General features: G+C 49.1%; 6 protein-coding genes across 6 annotated transcripts; 3 read left to right on the forward strand and 3 right to left on the reverse strand.

Moving 5' to 3' along the window:
* Positions 1 to 5,666: 5,666 nt before the first annotated feature.
* Positions 5,667 to 7,750, forward strand: F5B22DRAFT_446187 (uncharacterized protein). Its single transcript, XM_047971920.1, has 3 exons — positions 5,667 to 6,113; positions 6,174 to 6,637; positions 6,687 to 7,750. The coding sequence occupies exons 1-3, from the start codon at positions 5,900 to 5,902 to the stop codon at positions 7,641 to 7,643; spliced, it is 1,635 nt and encodes a 544-aa protein (XP_047826777.1). The 5' UTR covers positions 5,667 to 5,899; the 3' UTR covers positions 7,644 to 7,750.
* Positions 7,751 to 8,556: 806 nt separating this feature from the next.
* On the forward strand, positions 8,557 to 9,641 carry F5B22DRAFT_650652 (carbohydrate esterase family 4 protein; the record flags this gene model as incomplete). Its single annotated transcript, XM_047979347.1, has 5 exons — positions 8,557 to 8,801; positions 8,865 to 8,917; positions 8,975 to 8,996; positions 9,113 to 9,480; positions 9,568 to 9,641. The coding sequence occupies 5 exons, from the start codon at positions 8,557 to 8,559 to the stop codon at positions 9,639 to 9,641; spliced, it is 762 nt and encodes a 253-aa protein (XP_047826778.1).
* A 126-nt stretch (positions 9,642 to 9,767) lies between these two features.
* Positions 9,768 to 12,048, reverse strand: F5B22DRAFT_446437 (uncharacterized protein). Its single transcript, XM_047971921.1, has one exon. The coding sequence runs from the start codon at positions 11,402 to 11,404 to the stop codon at positions 9,893 to 9,895; it is 1,512 nt and encodes a 503-aa protein (XP_047826779.1). The 5' UTR covers positions 11,405 to 12,048; the 3' UTR covers positions 9,768 to 9,892.
* F5B22DRAFT_660192 (uncharacterized protein) lies at positions 11,437 to 12,839 on the reverse strand (the record flags this gene model as incomplete). The annotated part of the gene is made up of 2 exons (XM_047980259.1): positions 12,796 to 12,839; positions 11,437 to 12,690 (listed from the first exon to the last, which is right to left on the reverse strand). Exon 2 carries the CDS (start codon positions 12,688 to 12,690, stop codon positions 11,437 to 11,439), a length of 1,254 nt encoding a protein of 417 aa, XP_047826780.1. The 5' UTR covers positions 12,796 to 12,839.
* A 2,083-nt stretch (positions 12,840 to 14,922) lies between these two features.
* Positions 14,923 to 16,246, reverse strand: F5B22DRAFT_623442 (CoA binding domain-containing protein). Its single transcript, XM_047976051.1, has 2 exons — positions 15,912 to 16,246; positions 14,923 to 15,710 (listed from the first exon to the last, which is right to left on the reverse strand). Exons 1-2 carry the CDS (start codon positions 16,012 to 16,014, stop codon positions 15,337 to 15,339), a joined length of 477 nt encoding a protein of 158 aa, XP_047826781.1. The 5' UTR covers positions 16,015 to 16,246; the 3' UTR covers positions 14,923 to 15,336.
* Positions 16,247 to 17,672, forward strand: F5B22DRAFT_623444 (S-adenosyl-L-methionine-dependent methyltransferase). The gene is made up of 2 exons (XM_047976052.1): positions 16,247 to 16,450; positions 16,562 to 17,672. Exons 1-2 carry the CDS (start codon positions 16,437 to 16,439, stop codon positions 17,454 to 17,456), a joined length of 909 nt encoding a protein of 302 aa, XP_047826782.1. The 5' UTR covers positions 16,247 to 16,436; the 3' UTR covers positions 17,457 to 17,672.
* Positions 17,673 to 17,722: the final 50 nt, after the last annotated feature.

Consider the following 17,722-nt stretch of genomic DNA (forward strand, 5'->3'; position numbering starts at 1 on the left):
ATATCGAGATTAAATGATAATTATGCGTAATACCTACGAAGTATGTATAAATGATATCACCTACGCCTATGTCCATCTATGTCCATCTATGGTCATCTACGCACGTAGCCGAAGTAATCTTTCACACACTATGAACACACTGAGGTAGTTACCACCAAAACCGCGCGCTACCAACGTGCAGATGATTTTGATGTTGCTCGAGTCTGCTCGAGCAAACTTGAGGTTACCTACTCGCCTACCATTCCAAGCATGGGATGAGATGACAACTGCTAGCGTCACGCTAAAAGCTTGCTCAGACTCTGCTCAGACAGACTCAGATACCTACTGCTCCGACTTGCTGTACAGACAGGGATTCTTTAGTAAGTAGGTAGGTATGTAGAACAATTCTCCAGATTATAGCTGTGGACAGGGCAGACTGGACAGGGGTTTGTTGAGTGGCAAAACGGCTTTGAAACTGATCAACATCGAAGCGTACCTCAAAATCCCACGACAGCCTTGCAGATATTGTGCTTTTATAGATTATACGCATTATTAGCGTCTGCTCTTGCTTTCCGAATCTGTGGGCAGACTATGGGATTAGTGTACAGTACTTACTTCCATAGTAGAGATATGCGCGCGAGGGAAACAATGCGGTAAGCAAGTCTTTTGATATTGGCATTTGCTATCGTTACCACCGACTATTTCACCATCTACCAGTATCTAAAATATCTCACTATACAGCATGTAGTACCTTACACACTATGTACAGCACGGAAGGCGATATGTGTAGTAATATCTCATACCATGTACCCTGAATATACTGTAAGTATGTCGTACTAATACACCTCTACTAGGTACACATAGGTAGGTGCTGAACCACCAAGCATGCGCATTGAAAGCGTACCTAAGATGCATGATAGCAACAATTGACGGCAATGCCTCCTTTGGCAATTCTATCACGACGACTCTTTATGCCTCTCTACCGCTCCTGGTTGCTCGTTGGGTGCTTTGCCGGCGAACTGACCGGGGCTACCGCATTGGGCGCCGGCTTCGAGATCGTGATATGAGAGGGAATCGACAACACCTGATATGTTGCGTAGGTAAGCCTTGTCGCCAATTGGTCGGTGGATAAGAGTGTGGAGAGATCCCAGTCTGGGTAGAACCCTGGGCAAACTTGCAGCTAGTTAGCAACATCAGCGCAAGTGTCATGCTCTTACGTGCAGTACCTATCATGTTGAGGTTTACATACACCTCTCAACCTGTCTGACCTGTCAAGGGATGGGTACGCTTCAGCAAGTATAGTTGCCTGCCGAGCCTGTGCAGTACCTGTGTATTTACTTCCTGCTGTCGCTGCTCTCCTCTTTCAAAGAGCTCCGTTTCGGATATTTACACGTAGTCTGCACGTAGCCATGGCGCTTGGCTATGTCTAACACGTGCCACAAAAATGGATCGCTGGACCCTGAGGCGTGAGCAGACCCTGAGGCTCCAGCAACCAGATTGCCGATCACTTAGTCGGGTGGTGGCGAGTCTCCAACGGAACTTCTTGCTGCCCACATTCCCCAGTGGCCAATGCCAAAAAAACAAGACAACTAAAACCATATTTTATAAGGCAAATCTCGAAATTCGCAATCATCTATAAAAAGGACCAAGGTTGCTCGGTTTGCGATCTTCAGGGCCCGCGAGGTTAACCTGCATCGATAGCTCCAACGATGGAGACAGTTTGCCACTCCATCCCCCTCGCTGCCGCTTCCACAATGCGCCGCATTTCGCGTCAATGAGCATGGGAAGTGCTAAGCAAGCAGTTGATGCCTAGCAGCAACCGGAGCTATGTCCGAGATAACCTAAACTCCTGTCCTTGGGCGACGATCAGGCCAGCCTCCACGCCGTGTATCCATCACTATCAGTAGTTTGTCTTCTGGAGGCATTAATCCGTGTTTCCTAGCGGCTGATCAGTTCGTAGAGAACGGCGACGCCGTAAAACCGCTATATCCGAAATGTTCATCTGCAACTCTCACGACCTTGGTCGAGGCTTAGTTAATCTCTAGCCAGTTCTTGCTTGGCCTGGCCTTTTTGCTACATAGATAGCCGGAACCTACGATTCTCACGTGCTGACGATGGAGGAAAACGCTACGAAGCTTTGTTGAGATTGCGGACCGGATATCCTTGGGTGGCAGCATCTCACGATCGAATATCAATCGTTGATAGCAATCTATACACACGCAAGGCGCCCAATTCCGAAGCTAGGACAAGAGATCGTGGAAAGTAATCGAATCGCCTAGCCAGTTTCCATTCCTCGGAACGAGATAGGCGGACCTCACCAATTGAAGGATGCTCGAATGCAATATGAATCGAGCATGCTCTCTGATACCTGGATCAAGATGGCGATTACAACTGAAATACATTGGATAAACATTTGCCTGTGTTAATCATTCACAAGATCAGGCTATTAACAGCCCGGTATCTCATGGTTACATGAGTTTGACACATGTTGCCGGTTCATCACGGTAGCCTTGTGATACGGGCCCCAGTTAGCACGATAATGGGTGTTGACACTACAGAAGCTACATGCGTCTCTTTATATCCGTTACCGTACCTACTGTCTTCTGGAATAGGAGACGTCTACAGGGATGACAACCTATCTGTATGGACCTGGGAGTCCGCTTGCAACGCAAACCATGTGTTTGGGAACACTAACACTATTTAGTAGAAGGGCACGACATTCACATGGATCCTCAGTACCACCTAAGTGTGTCGTTTGTAACACATCTTATTTTTCACAAAGTGACTCAGGTAACTAGTGATCAGTGATACTTCAAGATGGAAAAGTCCAATGGGCCGAGCAGCGCTCGCTCTGAGACTCGTCGCACAGCTAAGACGCTGTGTCGCAACATGTAAATTGCATCCTTCCATACATTGAACTCAATCGGTTGGATTCATTTCGCTTCTAATGCCGCCAACTAAGCATGTTGCACGGCACTAGTAAAGGTAAAGTTCAATGTCTGTGCCGAAGCTCTACTAGGTAGACCAATGCCGTAGCAGCGGATCTTTGACACACCTGACTACCACTACCAGACGTAAAGAATTAGACGGCATCGCTCTAGCTGACGTGCTTAAGACTAGGTAGCTTGGCCTTCTGCTTGGCGTCTTCGGTAAAGCATTTAGTAACGGCTTCTGGAAATGGTATGCAGGCGATCACAAACGCATGCGGACCCATACGGACCCATGCGGGCAGAGGGGTCAGAGAAAACACCACACTCAGGCTGTAAAATACCAAATTACCAAAAGGAGAGCAAACCAAATACCTGAGAGAATCATAAAACAGACCCTCATAAAAACATTCCTACAGGTCTCGTATTATTTTCGTTGCATTAGAGCAGGGTCGTCTCACGGCTGATCGACATAGTAAGCATTTAAGTGGAAGATAGCATGTGTCTTGCGCTTGATGGTGCCGGGGTATCATGAACCATCAGCCCTGAAGGTGCAGACCTTGCCACATTGATCGGGACGGAGTGTGGACGATCGTACCTCGAAAGAAGAATACACTCGATCCGGTACTTTCTTCGCTTCATCCCTCTTCTGCGTCGACTCTTATGTGATGAGAGACGTATGGGCGGAACCATGCTGCCGCTGTACATGTAGTGACGACCGCTGGTCTGGTTCGACCTGTGGCCGGTATCACCTGTTCCAACTTCCAGCTACTGAGCTACTCGCAACGTCAACATGAGTCTTGTTCGAAGGGCGTCTATGCGCTCTCCTACTAGCGTCCGGAGCCGGGCTGTTGGACGTTCAACTTCACGCCCGGTCTCCCCCGTCTGTTTATAGCTACAAACGCAAATACGGCCGACACCGCGGTAAAATAGCGCGGTCATGATGGAAACAAAACGGAAGAGGAACTGGAGCATACTCAAGCAAGATCGACGACATCGCCTCGCTGTCTTCGGGCGCGCTGTCTCATCTTCTATCCATACTGCAACGTCTTCTTGCCGCCGCCATGAGCGCAGCATCATTCTCTCACGCAAGTTGAGCTCAAACGACTTCGGCGCCTTCCTGTAACTGTCAAATAATATAATTCCACGTCGACAGGCGATGTGAAATTCTTCGGCAAGTTCCTGTGGATTCAGGCCGTAACAGTAGATTCGCGCGCCGTTCCGCCCTTGCGATGACGCCGCTATCCCCGACTTCTAGATTCCTTCAATATGATGTTGTCGCGGAACCTCGAGGCCATGGCAGCCATTACGGACAAGCTAGGAAACGCACCCGAAGGCCTCGCGGCAAAGATGCACGATGTTGGCGGGGGCCATTCGCGCGGGTAGTCATGACGCGCCGAAGGGGAGCCGCATCTTCGCTTACGAGGCCGATGGTTTCAGCGGGCAGAATCTTATGACGATGCTAATATCCCTTCCCTACTCCCGCTCTTGAGTGGTAGTGTTAGGATCTCGTTATCACTAGGGGCCTCTGTTGGTTCTAATGACTAAGGGTCTGTTCGATCCCTGCGAAGCTTAGACGGAACCTTGGGCTCCATACGAAACGGGATCGAACATAGGTGATTATACAAGCTCAGTGCTTATTTCACGAGGTCCGTCACACATTGTGAGGCTGTGAAAATTCAACAAGACGTGAAGTCACTGGCGGATGTTGTAAGCGTCTCTAACTAATTACCGAAAACGCCATTTGTTCTATGAGGTCCTAACCAATGGCCTTCAATGGGACGCGAGTCGGACCGGCGGAAATACATATTTCGTTGGATACAGAGATGAATATGTTACATAGTAGGCAGCGGGTGTATATGCGCAATATCTGCTGGTTTGAAGCCCTGGCCTCGTGATTCGCAAAGTATCACATCCTTTGGCCCAGAACAATCATGATGTTTGACTGGTTGTGTCTCATACGCAACGGGAAACCGGGTCCAAGTTAGTTCAGTTCCTGGTACTGTAACCTGGACAGTACCTAAGTACCTAGCCTGGAGAGACAGGCATCACATGCGATGGTGGACTCTTTCTGGGAAATACCAGCTAACCTTACAGGGTAAGGACTACGAGTTTACTTCGAATTTGGCGAATCAACGATCACGATCTAAGTAAGTTTCGTACCGTCTGCTACCGGTATTTAACATGTCCGCTTGGCAGGCATGCCGGGAATAAGAAATGGGGCGGATCAGAGCCAGGGTCCCCGGGGAGTGCCAGTACTACTATGTACTTCGTACCTATATACGTACCTGGAGTAGGTACCTGTACAGATAGAGCAGAAGTACCATGCAAGCAGTAACACCGCGCACGCAGTACCTACATACATATGTACCTACTCGCCTACTTCGCGTGCCGAAGCCAAGTGTCCAAGTGCCCAAGTGCTCAAGTACATACCTTGTCTAGTGCAGATGACGTCGCGCTACTCTCTTATCGGCGCCCCGTGCCCCAGAGCCAAGGGCAGACAAGGGCTTATCGCAGCCTTCTGTAATTGATAACTGGGTCGCATGTGGAGTCACTGAGTGAATTTCGAGCAGAGAATTCCATAGCAGCAACGCCCGCAGTCATCCGAAGCTCCGGCCTTGGGAGGTGGACTTGGTGAGCTCTGGAGAGCTGCTCCGCCAACATTCAATCCAAAATATCAATCAACCCTTCCTACTCGCCGCCTCATACAATAATACCAAGAGAAGAGAAGAGAAGAGCGAGCGCCGGTCTACGCGCGCAGGTATTTTCTCTTCAGCAAACCTCTATATCATCATTAGGTATTCAGAGGCGTGCTGACGGCTGCTTGCCTATCCCGCCTTCGCCAATATTTACTCTGTATTTTGTATTTGGAAACCAACGATTCGCCGCCGATACAGAGGCTTTCCTCCCGAGTACCACACACACCAATGCTGCACCAGTACCGACGCTGTAACAACTAAATCCGAGCTCCAACTCGTCCAAATTCGCCTGTCATGGCCAACATCTATACACGCGATTCGCCCATGTGGCCGCCCGGCGACAACGCGACCGACACTGTCATCGGCAATGTTCACTTCAACCTGACAACGTTGAAGTATTTCAATTATACGCTTTACGAGGGAAACTGGACGCTGAGCAATTGGTCACGGTGCTACCTAGTCGACCAGCCATATACACCACCGCTTCTACTTTCTAATGGGACGTTTGGTATGTTCTAACCCTCGCTACCATATTCGCAGAATCCTATGCTAATACCCCGTCAATCAGTCAACAGCACCTGGTGTTACCTCGCCACTGAGCCATCTGGCGTTCGCGCCCACGCCGGAATTGGCGTCGCTGTCGCATACGGACTGTGTATCGTTTTCATCTTGGTCAATCTCGCCCGCCATGGAAAACTACATCTACCGGCAGAGAAGAGATTCTACGCTATAGGTAGGCGCTGGCAGTGGTATTGGGCGCTGTGGGTGTGTACCGCCGCCCTTATTGGACTCTTCACCGGTATTGATGTAGATCGCTACCGTGTACTAGAGTTGCCAATTGTACTCAACGTATTTTTCTGGTTTCTGATGAACATGGGTTCTCTGGCATTGGTATGGGAGGCAGTCCGTCATTGGGGCAGTTGGATGGAGAGACAATTCATTGATCCCAACCCATTTGTGCTCCATCAAACTGATAGAAGAGGCACATTCGAATTCTGGTTGCCCTTGTTCTTCTATCTGTGGTGGTGGCTGGTAAGATTTTCGATCCCCAAGATTGATACCAGGTCGCTAATAGAAATAGGACTTCTTTGTCGTAATCCCAAGAAACTGGGGTGCCGTTGAACTTCAGCGTTCGCCCGAGCAGACTGCCGCAAAGGGCAAGCCCGCCTCCACTGATGCTCGTTTCAAGGTCGCACCATTTCTCTTGTTTATTAGTTGGTTGACGATTCTGGTATCCCTGTGGCACTCGGTTCGGCATTACGAAGCCCGAAATCGCGGTCTGCTAAACAGAGTCATCGGGTTCATTCGTTACGTTCCTTTCCGCTTCCTACTCATGATTCCACTTGCCTTGGTTGTCGTCGCTTATCAAGCCCTGGCTGCATGGGACTTTGATTATTCGCCTCTCAAGAAAGACACCAACCTTGTTGCTATGTATGTTGGGGGCTATCTTCCGGGCCTCCTCCTCGTCATAATTCTCTGTGTGTCCGGATTCTTGCGGCCTAATGAGGATAAAGAACTCATCCGCCAGCGACGCGCAAGAGGCAATCAGCTTGACCAGGAGCTTGGCATCACTCATAAGCCGGCTTGGTGGCGGCGACTTAATCGTGAGCCGAGCACTGGTGACGCCATGCGAGATCAGCTTTTTCGCAACGTGCGGGAAGTACGAGGCGGTCAGCGTATTCAGGAAATGGCTGAACAAAGAGCTGAGAATGCAGAAGGCGCTTCCACAACTAACGCAATCGAGATGAGCTCGATCCACAGGTCGCCGAGCGTTGCAAGTAACACGGCACCACCCCCTTACGCTCCCTCCGGCAAGCCAGGCCCGCGGAGGAACGAGCGGACCGTGCAGGCAGCCGCCAGTCTCCTCTTCCCAAACGCTGGCAATCCACCTCCGCCTCCCGCTGACAACAGGGGTCGGGAGCTAGAGTCTCAGACTCAGGCTTCTCGGCGGCCTACTGAGTTAAGGAGCTCAAGCACAGCTAGTGGCATGTCCATTACTGCACCTCCACAACAGATCAGGAGTATGTTGGATGTTTGAAAGCACAAACCCCGAAAATTTTTAGAATATTGCACTGTCACGTTGCGTTACGCTCGTATCATGATAATTATAAGGCGTTTTGCGGTTATTTTGGAACAGGTGGGATTGGATCATGGTTTTGATCATCGCGTTGATGATGGGCAATTCTCATCAAGAAACATTCTCTTGCATTTCCCAAGACGCAGCATACATATCGATTACACATACAGATATTTTAGTTATTAACGGTGAATTCGGATTTTAGCCGGATATGCATATTTAGTTGTATAAAATAATTACAATATATTCTACGATTTATTTGAGACGCCTTCAACTCATGTAGTTCACTCTCGGTTCCCCAGTTGTGGCTTACAATATGAATAGTATAAGCAGCCAGCTAGGTTACGTTGATGGATATATCAGTAGATTTTCGCTCTACGTAGGATCACGTTCCTTCCGGTCCGCTTCAGGTAACGACAGCCTGCGCGGCTAAATGCCTTGCTTTAGCTTTGAGTGCCCTGATGCAGGGACCTGGTAATTAACATGGTGTAAGTAGATGCCCCAAACCAAACCGCCAAGCCGGGCTCGTGGAAAGTCAGATTAAACGTGCTCTCTCTAATTTTTTTCTCTCCACCAGTTGCGAAGTCGCCTGAGCCTGCGATTGATCTGGCCCGAGACTACATGGCAGGACTAGTCGTCTGGGAGTCAAGGCAATCTCGGCCAAATATATCGTGTAGCCGCGTGGACTGACGGAAAGTGGGTATTCCTTTCAGTTTGAGGATGGTTGAGCCGGAGCGCGCCTGGGAAGGCGTGCATTAAGGCACGTATATATATGTACGAGCGTGAACCAGGATATCTCCGTCCCTACGCAAAGGTAAACCCGCGAACACCAATAGTCGATCTTACAGGCGATACGCTACGGTTATCCTTGAAGATGCTCTTCGCATACGCTGTTACTGCCCTGGCCTCGGCGGCCGGCGTCTGGGCGCGCGCCGTCCCGAATCCTATAGAGGTCATGAAGCGCACGCATGTTGCTGGCAGTGTCATTACGAAGTGCTCCAAGTCCGGCGTGTTGGCGCTCGCGTACGATGATGGGCCGTACCAGTATACCTCGTCTCTTGTCGATACGCTGAATACCGCTGGCGTCAAGGGGACTTTCTTCTTCACTGGTACACTGTAGTAAGTAAGCTTTGGAGAGAAATGAGAAAGATCTGGGGTTGCTGATACTGAAGGGGGTGATAGTGGATGCATCTATAATCAGCGAGCTGCTGTTAAGAAGGCGTACGATAATGGGCGTAAGTGTTCCCGATTCTGAGTTTGGAGTTTCTGCTGGATCTAACGGTATGGTATAGATCAGGTTGCTAGTCACACGTGGTGAGTTTGTCCATGATTTGGATCAATCGAGAAGCAGAGGGCCAGTTCGCGAGACGAACACTTAAAGAGATGACAGCAGATATACCCGCTAAGACATCTTTTTCTTTCTTTCTCAGGACACACCCACATATGGGCTCTATGAGCGCCGGCGCAATCCAGAGCGAGATGGAGAAGGTCGAGCAGGCCTTCGTGAACATCTTCGGCCGCAAGCCAGCTTACGTGCGCCCGCCGTACCTCGAGACCGGCGGCCAGTTCCTCAATGTCATGAGGCAGATGAACTACACCGTCATCAACGACGACATCGACACAGGAGACTGGAACAACCAGTCCCCCAGCTCGAGTGAGGCCATGTTCACGCGCGCTGGGGCCGGCGGCCAGGGTCACATCCCGTTGATGCACGAGACGTATCAGTCTACTGTCACGACGCTTACGAATTGGCTTATCAACTGGGCTAAGACAAACAATCTGAAGATTGTCACAGTTGGTATGTTTAAGCTCTTGTTGATTGCGTCTTTTCTAGACCGATTGCTTGTTGTTTGTGAGTTTGTGCTGACTTTCATTGCACGTCTAGCTGAGTGTCTTGATGATGCTGGCGGCATGTATAAACAGGGCACTTTTACTGGCAACGGAGCTTCGAGCTGTTAGACAGTCACTATGCGAGAAATTACATCAGACGCCAGTGACGAAGTTAGAGAGGATCCTACTTGTTCAGCTTCATTACATTAGGTGGATGCGCTTCGTCTAGTATATATATAGGTATATATGTATAAACTGAACATACTTCACCAGCTCATCTTCCACGCTAGTTTAAACATGATCGCGTCAGAAGAAATGCCAACATGCTATATCCAATGATGCCTGGAAATGACCGGATCAATTATACCCAATATGTGTCTTTACCATTTTATATCCAACCCAAGCGAGTGCTGCTCCATCTTCTTTATATACGCATCCCAATCGTCGTCATCACTCTTTGAGCTTTGGATGTCATCGTGTTCAACATCCTCGACCCAACAACTAGTTGGCTCGTATTCGTCGCTCTTAACGACTGAATCGGTCCAACTATCGTGCTCCTCCTCAGAATAATCCTCCTCCAGTGATGGTGTCTCATTATTCCTTTCTTCCTTTTCCTCCTCCTCCTCTTCCTCATCGCTCTCCCATCCAGCATCCTGCCAAGGTGAAGTCTGCTGGTGCCAAGCCATCCCAATACCCTCATCTAGGATGCCGTTCGGCCGATCGTCAGGTCGGTGGAAGGGTAGCACCGGCTCTCGTTCATGTCGGCCACTTTGAAGTCGGTCCTGAACGATGGAGATATCATGTTCCTTGACACCTATGTCGGACAGCAAGTCAAAGACATTATACTTGTGCCGGGACTTCTCAGATTTGATACAATCGTACAGCAGCTGAAAGAATGTATCATCGGAGGACTCGACGACGGCGGGCCCGCACAGCGCGAGGCAGATCTTAGACCACACGATGATCCAGTCTTCGTCGAGAGTCCCCGCGGCTTGTCGGAACTCAATTGTGGGCTTCGTCTTCAGCTCTTTGAAGCTGCCGTCAAAGTCTTCTACTGTAGTGATCAGGTTGACGAAGTTATATGCCCCACGAGTAGAGGCGGGGGACATCAGCTTCGCGATAGAGGCGGTGTCAGTGGCGCGGAAGATCTTTTGAACGCCGTTTGTTATATCGAGTTGTGTCAACTTTGCGTCAGGCGCATAATGCTGGATCCAGTAGTTTAGGGCGATAGAACGGGACGGCGTGTTCTCGGACAAGCTTATACGACGCATAGTAGGCCAGTGCGTCGGTTTCTCTCTGTTCTTGTCGACTCGATCCCAGGAGAGCTCAGCATGCTGTAAAGCTTTCAACTCGTCGGGTTTCTTTGGCCTTTCCGACGTATCAGCTTCTCCTGAATTCTCGAGAGCCGGCACAGGGCCGAGATGGCTTGTTCGTCTCAGATCGAGACACTGATTGTTGCCGAGACGACAGCCCGCATGAACGGTATTAAGGAGGTGCTCGGCGACCCATAGCAAGCTTGCGATGCGCTGGACGGGCCGTAGCTTGAGCGGTATGCCGCCGTGCCCCACGTGAACGTGGAATCCGCAGCAAGGGGGCACGACGGTGCGGAACGACTTGTTGATGGCCGTGACGACGGCCGAGATCTCTTCGAACGCGCCCTCACACGCAACGAAGACTGGAGATGTCACCTCTACACCCACGTGCTTGAGAGGACTATAGACTCGATCGAAGTCGAACGGGAGCTTCACGGAGCCGTCCGGTACTACGTTCCAGGTATCAAAAACGTTGTCATCTAAGGACTTGGCATAACGTTGGGCTTGAGCCTTGAAACCTGCGGCTGTAATGGCATCTGCCACTTGAAGGCGTACCCAGCTGGCTTCGAGAGATTTCATGAACTCTTCAGGATAAACTCCGTCCTCTGGGGTTATGGTATGGGGCCAACCCCCCGGGTGGCGCCAGCATTCAAAGGCGTGAAGTATGTTATGTGCCCGTGCTTATCCCTTGGATTCTGTTGGCCGAGCATGTGATTGAGCAATGCTCGCTCGTAGAAGTCGAAGTAATCGGCAGACGGGTTCGTTGCCCATAACTCTCTCGTTAATTTCAGCATGTTATAGGTGTTGCAACCTTCGGCAGTATCTTTGCTCAGATATCTAGCTATGGCATCAGAAGCATGAAAGTGTTCAGCCTGGCTGTTTCCGCCAATCGCGTAAGAGTGATGGTTCACAGTGATGTCCCACGCATTCCTCGCAATGTCAAGGTATCGTGATGTGCCAGTTTGCTTGTACTCTCTAGCTGCTCCGATCCACTTAGGAACTTGAGTGTTGGCATGGAGGCCGTCAAGCTTGTCTTGGTTCGATGCTAGAGGGTTGAATACAGCTGCATGGTCGAAACGTTGCGCAACCGTCAACCACTGACTATCACCTGTCCAGTAATAGATCTCCGTAAGTACGTCGTTCATACCACCGAACTCCGTGTTCATGACACTCTGCATCTGACTCGTACTTAGCTTGGCCGTCCGCTGGTTAACCCATCCTGCTAGGGAAAGCAAGACGGTCTTTGCATTATTGTCTCCAATATGACGCCAAACATCGAGCAAACCAGCCATGGTTTTATGAATGACGTAGTACGGCACGTTGCCATTGGTAAGCTTCCCGGTTTCTAGAAGCGTGAAATCGGACTCCGGGAAGCCTGATAGGTAACCTGCTGCGAATCCAGCCTTCGCATTGTTCGCCTGGCATTTAGCTAATTCGGCAACGAAATATGTCGCTCTATCGCGGCATGTCGTGTCCTGAAGTGTCGCCCAACATTGCGCCCAAGCGGTTAGGATATGGCCCTGCATATGCGACCGGAATGGAAACGTAGGGGCATCCCAGCCTCCATTCGACGACACCCCATTCGTCGATAACTTATGGCTTGACCGGAATACATAGAGCAATCTTTCAACATCAACCCATTTGATATAAGTAAGCGTTCGATTTTGATTGTCAAGCCAGCGACTGTCACTCAATTGAACTTGACTAAGGTCGAAAAAATATGACGAAATTCCCACTTCTGTACGGACTGGTGGCACGGCCACAGCATTAACAAGCGAAGAACTGAGGATAAGACTTCCTATGAGTGTCATGCAACTGAAGAAGCGGCCAAAGGCGCCTTGTGAGCAAAGTTGCGCTCGGGGCATCTTATAAATAAATCTCAGCGCAGATCTCACTAATGGAAACGATATTATTGCTATGACAATAAGATATAAAAAGATTATTGCTTATTTTAACGCAATTATATATACCTTTACGTCGCTGAAGATCTATTTGCGCAGGAACTCGGTTAAAACCGTAGACTATTCTATACGTGCGACAACACAGCTCTCTTAATCCTACCCTTTCGACGGATCAATTATTCCCACGAGTAGGTACACACGATCCAGCTAGATCTTATGTCACGAAAGATTGGTTAGTGGTAGAGCCCCCGCATTGCAGCAGTCGTCGTGGTTCCGCTACTCCACCAGGAACATGCTTTTGGATTATATGGGTTGTCTTAAGGAAGAGTCCCATTGGTGCGAATGATTCAATGCGACCCGAGCTTGGATGCCGGTCGGAACTTGAATGACCAACACAGTCAGTACAGATAATGTGACCGTGACATATGAACTACTCAAAAACTCGGCGGTAGATGTGTTAGGGCAATTTACGGGAATAAGTGCCATGTAGTCGAACAACAATAAAATTTATCGGAACTCATCAAGCATGTGTCAGAATTGCAGAACATGGAAAACGATAGTCGCGGCTATTCAGCGCTCATCACCATGAGCGAGGTGTTGGCGTCCCAAGGCCGGGGACACCAACCCAATTGTATATAAGTACACTGGGGTTCATCCTGACACTGGGAATAATCCTAACTGATAGTAAAGGGGTTGAAAACCGCACCAGGCTGTTGCTGTAATATCGATTAGAAACTCCAAGTATGAGTCCAAGCACTTGCCATACGTATCTGATCACCAAATTGATTGATTACTTCTTATTTTCCTTGAGAGTTTGGCTGTGCGACTCGTATGACGATTGAATAGCTTATTAATTTATATATGAGACTGTAACTGTTGTAATGCGCTGATTGAGGCAGTTGTCTGGTACAATCATAGCTTCGGAACAATTAGTGTATGTGTCTTCAATATCCACCCTAGCTCTACAAAATATGGCGATTCAGCATCAAACTATTCTATTCTCAGGATTTAATTCTTGGCTACTACCAATTGGCTATAGTTCTGGTTTGTGGTTCAATTCAAAGGCAGAGTTACAGTTTCATTAATCAGAATATATTGCCATTCATCCTGGAAAATTCCATATGTATGAACTGCTAGATCGCTTAATCTAACGGGAATTACTAAACTGGAAAGCCGGTTGGGCTAACCCAGGACGTCCTTTCGTAGAATTCCTATGATTAAACCCGAAAATATCCATATGAGAATGTTGAGCAAGGCCCACAGGTGGATACTAAGAAGAAGTCATAGGCGCATATTTAAGATTGCTCCTATTTGAATATCCAGAAGGGGCCATGAAAGGATATCCGGGGGAAGACCCCCAAATCGCAAGTTGGTATAGGTAGGTGTATGGGAAAGGGCCATTCGCTAGGCCATTGGGGACGAAGGTATTCAGGTCCGCGGTGCCTAGCATGGCGTTCTTCCTGCCATCTTCACGAGTTCGTATGATGCATTATGACACCCCCAACAAGCCAAAGTAGCTCGCAGAACACTTTTCCATGTCCATTACTATCCTCCACCCACTCGTTATGCTGGGGATGGGATTCATCGCTAAAATGCTCCAGGAAGGCATGTATAGATTCGCGTAGTATAGTGAAGAAAACTTTCTCGATACGAAAGCGGTCGTAGACTCCGTTTTCACGGTATGTGCCTACCCACACAGTTATACGCCGCTCCGACATGTAATATGTACCATAAAGCTTGGAGTGAGGGTCTTCTGAAATTGTTAAAGGCACAAGATTCTCCTTGCCATTCTGTACGTTTATATCTCATGTAAGGGTTTTAAAGAAGAACAACTCGTCAAGTAACCGATAGAACTCCAATATCACATTGTTGAGTTCGATCTGTTTGGTGTTAGGGTTAATATCGAGATGGTGGCCGAGAGAAAAGCATTCCACGAATCTTCTTACCGTATTAGACTGGGGGTTCTGTATTATAGGCGACGTCATTTCCACTAGCTGAAGTAAAGATCCTGCATCATGTGGTGTATTCGTTGTTAGATGTAAACCGGAATCGTAAGTGTCGATTAACTGGTATAGAGTCTGAACTCTGCAAAAATTAGACGTGGCAATTTGTGTTTTAAATAAAGCGAGGCCGATCAACTATTTATATACTAGTCCCCGTCAAAACATAGGTCACTAGACGCAGCATGAGTTAACGGGAGAACATGTAAAATGTATACTCATTATTTATATTTATATAAATTCCGACTCGACTTACTATTTCGCTTATTTAGTAATCATGAGACTGTAGGATCGAAAGAATATAGCTAGACCATGTATTGTCTTCAAAAAATACCCTGCTTTCGAAGTACAATGCCTATATCTACCTCGAACAAAGACATATAAAGCGACCATACACTTCTAGGGAAATGGACCAGAGCACTAGGTAGAAATTCATGTTGCATCCGCAGCGCTCCACTTTCAATACTGTAACGGCATGGCTGATCTTTGTATAATGGATCTGCCAAATAGACGCATCGCATGTACTAGGTCGTCTATCACTGCATTGTATGGGAGAAGAAAGTACAAGCCTCTCACTCTCACATAACAGCTTCGAAAATGTTCTTTCCTTTCAAAGCTTCCCAGCGGACCTCATCCCCCTCTCCCCATCCACAAGGACGCACCACCCCTCACTTCCCGCCCCGCCCTCGCCAGCAATGACCTCGCCATCATACCCGCCGGTGTCTTTCCCACGAGCAAATCCCATGACCTCGTCGTCAAAAGTGCCGGGCTGTAACCAGACGGCAGGGACGCCGACGCGCTTGGCCTCCTTCAGGATCTCGAGAGTCACCGGAGGCGGCGTGATCACGGATAGCGATGTATTTCTGGGATCTGATAGCTCCGAGACTGACTTCACCGTTGCGTGCTCGCCGTACCGTGTGCTGATGGATGGGGCTGGGTTGATGGGAATTACGGGGAGTTGGTGATCTTTGTACCACACGAAGACTAGGGAGGTGGTTAGTATGTACAAGTTATGGGTCTGGGGTATGATGGATAGTGAGTATGGGTGTGTGTGAGCTGTGGGTAGATTTCTGATCAGGTTCCCTAGGAAATTCTTGTCATCATGTTCGTCGCTTTTCTGGTAAGGTAACGTTGATTTAGGAGATTTCATGGTGAAATTGGAGAAGAATAGGGACAATGTCCTACCCTTGTGCCCGAACTTAGCCGGGTTTGAGCTCGCGCCTGCGACTGCGAATTGCGGGGAGGCAAAGAAGGCCTTCACGCTTGCTTCGGCTGCCATCTTTAGCATATAGTCGAAGAACGATTGTGTTGGGGACTGGATATGTGATGAACGGAAGTACACAGCTTTTGTTTCGGATAGCCGACTTCTGAAGATGTCGCGCGTCTGAAGTATTCGGTACGCCGGTGCTGTAGAGTAGGTAGAGGGGCAGACCCCGCTGCTGACCCTGTTCGGAGGGGTGCCGCCTTGGAGATAGGGCCCTGGATCTGCCCGGACGGACAGCCCCGATCATCCATTCGGAAGCCCAAGGGTCGGCTCCCTGCTTAGGAAGCAGTCCTTATGTCAATAGTGAATATATTACAAGTTTGGATATCATATTTTTATATTATCTTCTATTTCTTTAAAATCTGTTTCTCTACTTCGCGACTCCTCAATTCTACAGGTTCGATTCTATCGACTCGCAGTTGAGGCGCGCATCATTCCGCTCTGTGATGGCGACATTCGCGCAAGTAACCCCCCCCCCCCGGCCACTCGCTCTCCTGGTCACCAATTACCCGACAGTGACACAAGAAATTGGCAACAAATCAAAGAAAAGACATCGCTAACACACCTGCAGGCGCCCGACATTTTCGGCCAAGGCATACGCGGCATTCCGACCCACTTATCCGGCGTCACTGTTTCGCACCGTTCTAGATTACCACCAGCTTCGGCTCGCGGGAAATGGAACGACGCTCGTAGACATAGGGTGTGGCCATGGCCTTATTGCAAGGGCGTTGAGCCCGCATTTTCAGCACTTAGTTGCCCTTGACCCGTCGGCTGGCATGGTCAAGCAGGCGCGTCAAATGACAGAAGACCCTAAAATCAGCTTCCATCAAGGTCGGGCCGAGGATCTGTCGCCGTTTGTTAGGCCCACGTCAGTCGACCTGGCGGTGGCGGGCCAGGCAGCCCACTGGTTTGACTACAGTGCGGTATGGAGTGAGCTAGCGCGGGCGATGAAGCCCGGGGGTACAGTTGTATTCTGGGGCTATGTGGATGGTGTTCTCCTAGGAGCCGAGAACGCTACGGCGGTGATGGAGAAGTTCGTCTACGGATTCGGCGATGTGGCACCGGGTATAGAAGGGATGGCACCGTACTGGGAGCAACCGGGGCGGAACATACTGCGGGGCCTACTGGGTTCGGTGGATGTGCCTGGGGACAATTGGAAGGATGTTACACGGATCACTCACAAACCTGGCGATCCGGATGGGGATTCTGTGGCTTGGCTTAAGAAGAAGATGACGCTGGGAGAGGTTGAGGCGTACACGCGCACATTTAGTTGTTATAGTGGTTGGAAAGACGCACATCCTGAGATGAAGAGTAGGGCTGAGGGAGGAGATGGTGATGTGGTTGATGTCATGTGGGATCATATGATCGACTCTACACCTGAATGGAAAGCAATGGGGGGGCAGTGGAGGGAAGCTGAGGTTATCAATGATTGGGGTACGTATATTATCATGGCGAGGAAGAAGTAAGAATATATATGTGGTGCAATAGAGTCCTACTTATCTAAGTAATTATGATATATTTTTATTATACGGAAGAAACCCCTTAAAACCCCTGCGGTTCAATAATATCAGCCGGTGTAATTCACCTACACTAGGATCAGACATGACGATGAAATAGGTAGTATAAAAGGTTGCTGCCCAATTTTTGAAATAGGTATATGTCTTGCCCTTGTCCAATGTTGTCTGACACTTATGATAATGGAAAATCATGAGTCCTACCCTGGAGCGGATCC

This window comes from Xylaria bambusicola, assembly GCF_022495145.1.
Source record: "Xylaria bambusicola strain CBS 139988 unplaced genomic scaffold F5B22scaffold_56, whole genome shotgun sequence".
NCBI lineage: Eukaryota > Fungi > Ascomycota > Sordariomycetes > Xylariales > Xylariaceae > Xylaria > Xylaria bambusicola.

What these genes read in the sequence shown, in the direction of transcription:
- F5B22DRAFT_446187 (XM_047971920.1), top strand. Translation starts at nt 5,900, where the DNA reads ATGGCCAACATCTATACACGCGATTCGCCCATGTGGCCGCCCGGCGAC. An exon ending in ACTTTCTAATGGGACGTTTG is followed by an intron (nt 6,114 to 6,173) that starts GTATGTTCTAAC and finishes CCCGTCAATCAG; the next exon opens with TCAACAGCACCTGGTGTTAC. An exon ending in TCTATCTGTGGTGGTGGCTG is followed by an intron (nt 6,638 to 6,686) that starts GTAAGATTTTCG and finishes TAATAGAAATAG; the next exon opens with GACTTCTTTGTCGTAATCCC.
- F5B22DRAFT_446437 (XM_047971921.1), bottom strand. Translation starts at nt 11,404, where the DNA reads ATGAAATCTCTCGAAGCCAGCTGGGTACGCCTTCAAGTGGCAGATGCC.
- F5B22DRAFT_623442 (XM_047976051.1), bottom strand. Translation starts at nt 16,014, where the DNA reads ATGCTAAAGATGGCAGCCGAAGCAAGCGTGAAGGCCTTCTTTGCCTCC. An exon ending in GGCTAAGTTCGGGCACAAGG is followed by an intron (nt 15,711 to 15,911) that starts GTAGGACATTGT and finishes CCACCTCCCTAG; the next exon opens with TCTTCGTGTGGTACAAAGAT.